Source organism: Leguminivora glycinivorella, chromosome 13 (genome assembly GCF_023078275.1).
Source record: "Leguminivora glycinivorella isolate SPB_JAAS2020 chromosome 13, LegGlyc_1.1, whole genome shotgun sequence".
Taxonomy (NCBI): Eukaryota; Metazoa; Arthropoda; class Insecta; order Lepidoptera; family Tortricidae; genus Leguminivora; species Leguminivora glycinivorella.
The window spans coordinates 21852023-21858165 of record NC_062983.1 but is presented as its reverse complement, the minus strand read 5'-3'; the positions used below and the strand labels follow the sequence as shown (position 1 = coordinate 21858165).

Sequence of the window (6143 nt, the reverse complement as noted above, 5' to 3'; positions counted from 1 at the left end):
CGTTCGAGGCTGCATACTATCATTGAAAGCTGGTCTTACCATTTGTAACCCTTATTGCAACAAGATAAGATCCATCTGTAATCAGTAAACGGCGTCTCCGAGTCCATCATCCTGGGCGTGCCCTACGCCATCGGAACTGGTGTCCTGCAGCTCCTGAACCTCCTAGAACCCAGAGGGAACTTCTGTTGGATCGCCCGGAGTATCATACTTCCATATGGGATTAGTTTATTAAATTTGTAATAAAAGTTTTCTAATTTTATTTCATACGCCTTCTACTATAACAGCAAAAAGTGCAAGCCTTATATTAAACGTAATTAAAAAAAATACAGTAAGCGTTATGGGCTCTTTTGCATCGGCAACGGCTGGGAGCGGTTTTTTGGTTTAAATTGTTTATATTTAAAATTCTTATTACATACGTTTATTTTTAGTGTAATTTGTATTATAGTACATAAAATAGTTATTTGTTATACAAGGGGGCAAAGTTGTATTTTAACGCCGAGTGTGAAATTGAAAAACGAGCAAGTGAAAGGATTCTATAGTTGAACCACGAGCGAAGCGAGTGGTTCGAGAATAGAATCCTGAACTTGCGAGTTTTTTAACACACGAGAGTAAAATACATTTGCACCCGAGTGTAACACAAAACTTTTCCCCTCACTATAGCGAGGAAACTACAACGCAAAAAAATGCGTTTATCACTGCTTCCAGTAGTTCCACAGGTGGTAAATCATCTTAATTACTAGATTCACCTACTTTTATCAATTTTAAAGCAGTTAATTTGACTTTATTCAAGGTCAAATTACTTTACCCACTAGTGGATAAAATGCGTTTTTACCCGCTGGTATCAAAGATCAAAACACGTGTTTCCGAGCTAGTGAGGGGAAAAAAAATACAGTGAGTGCTAATAAAATCGCTGCCAACTTAATTTGTCTGACTATACTTCCTGTGCAAGTACCATAATGTTTTTTGGCGTTTTTAATTGTGGATAAATCGACTCGAATCCCAACCCATTCTCAATTAAAAAAAAAAAAAACATTTGTTATCCTGTCAAGTGTCACATGTGTTAGGTTATAAAAAATATTGTTTTCGCTAAAATCCAAATAAGACTAGAAATATTGTAGCCAAGTATTACTGAAAAATAAAATGGGCACCGACGAAGTTAAATTAAAAGACTTTAAGTTAAAACCGATGAAGTGTGAGCTGAATTTTCTCAGTAAATCGGACGGCTCTGCTATTTTATCCCAAGGTAAAAAACATTACAATTAATGACTAAATTTAGTATTTCTATAAGTAAATATGAAGCTTAACCACTGTTTTATGTTATAGGTGGTACAGTAGCATTGACTAGCGTCAATGGACCTCTGGAGGTTAAGATGTCTAGTCAGAGTATAGAGAAGACTACATTGGAAGTTCTATTTAGTCCTAAAGGCGGGAAACCCTCGGTTAAAGACAGGTTAGATAAATGAAATACACTGTTAATTAATCATACAGGAAATAAGACAAGTATTCATTCAGAATACTGATGGTTTTAAAATATTTTAAGGGGGTTACTTACATCTTAAGTAGATATAATGCTCAACATATTTCGATCAATTTTCGAGGATCTTTTACAACTAGTAACGACCCCGCCTTTACTCGTTGAAAGCGCGGCGTGGCTTAATACGTGAGTAACCCGCTTAAAATATTTTAAATATGTTTGAGTCTCATGGGAGGTTTATAGTTAAAGTTTATGGTTTTAGGTACAAAGAGAATGTGATCCGCCAAACATGTGAGGAAGCTATCCTGAGCAGCCTGTACCCTCGCACCGGCATCACTGTCACAGTGCAAGAGCTTGAGGACTATGGAGGGGTGAGAATATTTTTATTTGAGTTGCGGGCAAATATAATTGCATTACAAAACAATTGTTTTTACTTAATATGAACAATGATGGTAGAATTGGTAGTTTGTTGACAGAATTAAGACTATAAATCTGCAGAATTTATTAATACTTTAACCATTTTGATGTTTTTAGGGTTCCGTAGTCAACTAGGAACCCTTATAGTTTCGCCATGTCTGTCTGTCCGTCCGTCCGTCCGTCCGTCCGTCCGTCCGCGGATAATCTCAGTAACCGTTAGCATTAGAAAGCTGAAATTTGGTAACAATATGTATATCAATCACGCCAACAAAGTGCAAAAATAAAAAATGGAAAAAAATGTTTTATTAGGGTACCCCCCCTACATGTAAAATGGGGGCCGATATTTTTTTCTTTCCAACCCCAACGTGTGATATATTGTTGGATAGGTATTTAAAAATGAATAAGGGTTTACTAAGATCGTTTTTTGAAAATATTAATATTTTCGGAAATAATCGCTCCTAAAGGAAAAAAAAGTGCGTCCCCCCCCCTCTAACTTTTGAACCATATGTTTGAAAAATATGAAAAAAATCATTAAAGTAGAACTTTATAAAGACTTTCTAGGAAAATTGTTTTGAACTTGATAGGTTCAGCAGTTTTTGAGAAAAATACGGAAAACTACGGAACCCTACACTGAGCGTGGCCCGACACTCTCTTGGCCGGTTTTTTTTTATTCATTCTGTTTAGAACTGTTATTTTTATTTTGCCGCTACCAATTAAAGGGTTAAAACTTTTTGACACCTTTTACTGTGGCAATTATGCAATGTTAGCACAATTAATCACACTTTTTGATGTTGAACTACCTCTGTGATATTTTGAAAGCAGAGCAATGAGCAAATTGACAACATTCTTTCCCCCTTATTCATAAACATTCACTAAAGTTATCAAGCTGATACATTTAATTTATGCCTTTCTGACGTAGCCATGTGATGAATGAGGGGGTTAATTTGGTCATACTTATACATTGCCTGTGTTCTGTGTGTGCCTCCAAGACTCACATATAGACATTGTAATTCCCAAACTGAAAATTACTGGCCTATATACTAAAACATCTTATTTTGCCCACAGCTCCTCTCAACCTGCGTAAACTCCGTCTGCCTAGCTCTGATAAACTCAGGCGTAGCGATGCGCCATGTTTTCGCTGCAGTACTGTGCTGTGTAGACGAGAAAGGGGACATATTGCTAGAACCTGAGGCTGAGCAGTTAGATGCTGCGAGAGCTGTGCTGAGCTTCGTCTTTGATGAACGAGACAAGAGTCTTGTTACAGGTAATCTTGGCTTATTTTATTTAATTGACTTAATCATTACAGCTTGAAGGCATTGTTAGATTTGTTAGTTAAGAATGTTAAAATACTAATATCTTAGAGGAATTATTGCAATTTAGGCTACTAGACTCATATCGGATTTGGCACAATAAATGATTGTCTTCTGTAGTATTTGACATAAGAAAGTAATATTTCGTCACTACTTTTAAAAAAGCTTGTATCTTCGTCTGTCAATGAAAAGAAAATTGTAGTAAGTATGTATGGAATGCATATAGACTTACTGCGTTTTAACTTTGAGGAACAGCGTGAGATACGAGATTTTTTTAAAGTAGTGACGATTTATAGATTTTGGCTACTATGTGTGTACGATAACTACGTGTTTTCGATTAAAAATGTGTTTTTTAATATTTTGGCCACCGAAAATGCTGTCAGCGATGTAGTGACGTCATCGAATAATCATAACCCTTTATTGCCACCATGGGAACCAATAGGAACTTACTTCATGTCAAAACAATCACTGACATAATGAACTTTATGCCTCATACTTAAAAGTCAGAAAATGTTGTTTTCGAGTAGAATGACCTGATGCGCAGATAATCTATAGATTAAGATGACTGTGTTGTTTTCGCCTGATTACGTAAATTATTTTTAGTTCTTTTCAGGTCATAATGAAATATGGTAATATTTTATTTTGGTTAATTGGACAGGACTTAATCATATAAGACAGACTTTAAAAAAGGGTTAAGTAGCCTATTTATCTAATGAACCTTCTCTTAAAGTTAACGGAAATCAATAAAAAAATGTATAAAGAATAATTGCATTGAATATTTTTTACTTACTTCCTAGTTCCGCCGCTCGGCGCTAGATGGCGCTATTATCAATCCTAACTTATCCTTTGTTTCAGGTTTCACCGAAGGAAACTTCAGCGAGGACACATACAGAGAGGCGATGGAGCGGTGCCGGTCAGCCAGCGACCTAGTGTTCGCGTTCTACAGGGATATTGTTAGTAAATACTCGAAAGTTATTGGATGATAGACGTTAGGAGTAGATGTCGTTGTAAATAAGCCATTCTTCTGTTACAAGGTTAATACAGACGGACTGCAATTCGAATACAACTTGCAGTTAGCGTGCAGTGCGTGAAATTGCATTTGGGTTGGAGTCCGTCTGTATTGGCCCTAAACTAACTCTGCCCCGAAGAATGATAAAGCGCTAACATATTCATGTTACACTTTATCGTTGCAGAGTTAGCTTAGACAGTCTAAATGTAAGATATGATTAAGTACTTAGATTTATTGTTGCAAATAAGACATGGTTACCGTTTGGAACGATAACGTGGGTTTTACTTATACAGCAGGATCTTTAATCCGAACCCTGAAAATTTAACCCCCGTTTGGATTAGTGGAGCGTTCGGATTATAGTATAATTAGGTTACGTATTCAAATGTAAAATACTGGTACTAAAATCTCTTTTAAAAATCCAATATTTTACTTTATGGAGTCGTATTTTATGACAAATAAAAATCTTTGTCTCGTTTTTCTCGTAAAAGTATTCGAGAAAATTCAGGATTCGAGGGTTTCGGATTACGGAGGGGTTCGGATTAAAGAGGTCCTGTTGTAATGTGGTACTGCTGAGAGTTCTGAGAGACTGCCCCAAAAACGGGAATCGAAATTTCGCATTGTATGATAACTTAAAGTGATATAGGCAGATAAAGGAATTTCGATTCAATTTTGCGGGGTGGGGCTCTGTATCTACAACGCGCACTTGTTTGATACCACTTAGTATGATTAATTGACTAGGAAGTATTTTTTATTCATTGTGCACATTTTTTATGGTAAACTCATTAGTAAAAACTTTGATTACTTCGACAATCCAACAGCAGCAGCAGCTTCTGCTGTTAAAGTCGTATAATGAATTTATCTTTGATATTATTATTCATTTACCTCGTCCGTGCTTATACTATAGGCACAGTATAATAAAGAGTACTATCGTACAGTACCTATGGCCACTCCCGCTCCCCGCTGAAAGTGACGCCCATCCCCTCTCGGTTACCTCACAGTTACCGCCTGTCAAAAACGCTAACAGTCGACCTGTCATATTTCACTCATACAAGCATGGTACGCGTTCACCTACGCGAACTTAAACTGTGTGCTAGGAACGCGCCTCTTTCATATGTTTGATCGCCAGTGTCCGAGGTGTGCTATAGGTAAACATTTTTATAAATAATTCCTATATCAGATTATATAAAAACAATGAACAAACAAGCGTTTTATTCACCCGTAATTGTTCCTGTAACATACAACCAATTACAGTGACGTATTTGATAGGCATCACGCAGATCCGTAGCGCAGGGACGCAAAAATAATAGAATGTAGCGCTTTGTGTCGCCGCTACCGAATATACCGACACGCGAGCCGGGCGCACTGGGAGCACAAATATTATAGAGCAAGTAAGTTACGTTACTTTTGTGTTACGTCACGTCAGAAAGTTTAAAAAACATTAAATTTCCAAATGGAACAATTTCTTTTTTTTTCCAAAGTGAAAATCAAATCAAGTAGAATCATCTTCAAATCCCGTGTCATTTTCCAACTTCATAGAAACATTCCTTAAGGTACACAAATATATAAAGAGGTATTTCATAAGGGGGTCATTATATGTAAATACATCTATCGGGTCACTGGACACTTTATGTTCAAAACTTTCTGCTTGACCCCTTGGCGATGCGTAGAGATGTGGCCTTGCTCTGAATTTTCTATCGCATGTATAATGAGTGATCCGAGGAATTGTTCGGATTAATCCATGCCGCTTCTTTCCGCCAGCGCCCTACGCGACAACATTTCCATCTCCATCATTTATAAGTAGATGGCTGGCAGTCCACTACTGTGCGTTTCTCCAGAAACTTCCTGGCCCGCACAGCTAAACTTTATTGGTGTTTCGGGTGTCCATGGGCGGTAGTGACCGCTTACTATTCTTGGACCATTTGATGTCTGAATT

At 37.1% G+C, this 6143-nt stretch overlaps 1 protein-coding gene across 1 annotated transcript; it reads left to right on the top strand.

Annotated features, from left to right (window-relative positions):
* The first annotated feature begins 1060 nt into the window (after window positions 1-1060).
* Window positions 1061-5230, top strand: LOC125232629 (exosome complex component RRP46). Its single transcript, XM_048138376.1, has 5 exons — window positions 1061-1243; window positions 1324-1450; window positions 1737-1845; window positions 2957-3155; window positions 4057-5230. Exons 1-5 carry the CDS (start codon window positions 1141-1143, stop codon window positions 4182-4184), a joined length of 666 nt encoding a protein of 221 aa, XP_047994333.1. The 5' UTR covers window positions 1061-1140; the 3' UTR covers window positions 4185-5230.
* The last annotated feature ends 913 nt before the right edge of the window (window positions 5231-6143 follow it).

Excerpts from the sequence above, each read along its gene's own strand:
- LOC125232629 (XM_048138376.1), top strand. The coding sequence starts at position 1,141 with ATGGGCACCGACGAAGTTAAATTAAAAGACTTTAAGTTAAAACCGATG. Across the intron at positions 1,244-1,323 it reads CTCTGCTATTTTATCCCAAG|GTGGTACAGTAGCATTGACT; the intron begins GTAAAAAACATT and ends TTTATGTTATAG. Across the intron at positions 1,846-2,956 it reads AGCTTGAGGACTATGGAGGG|CTCCTCTCAACCTGCGTAAA; the intron begins GTGAGAATATTT and ends TTTTGCCCACAG.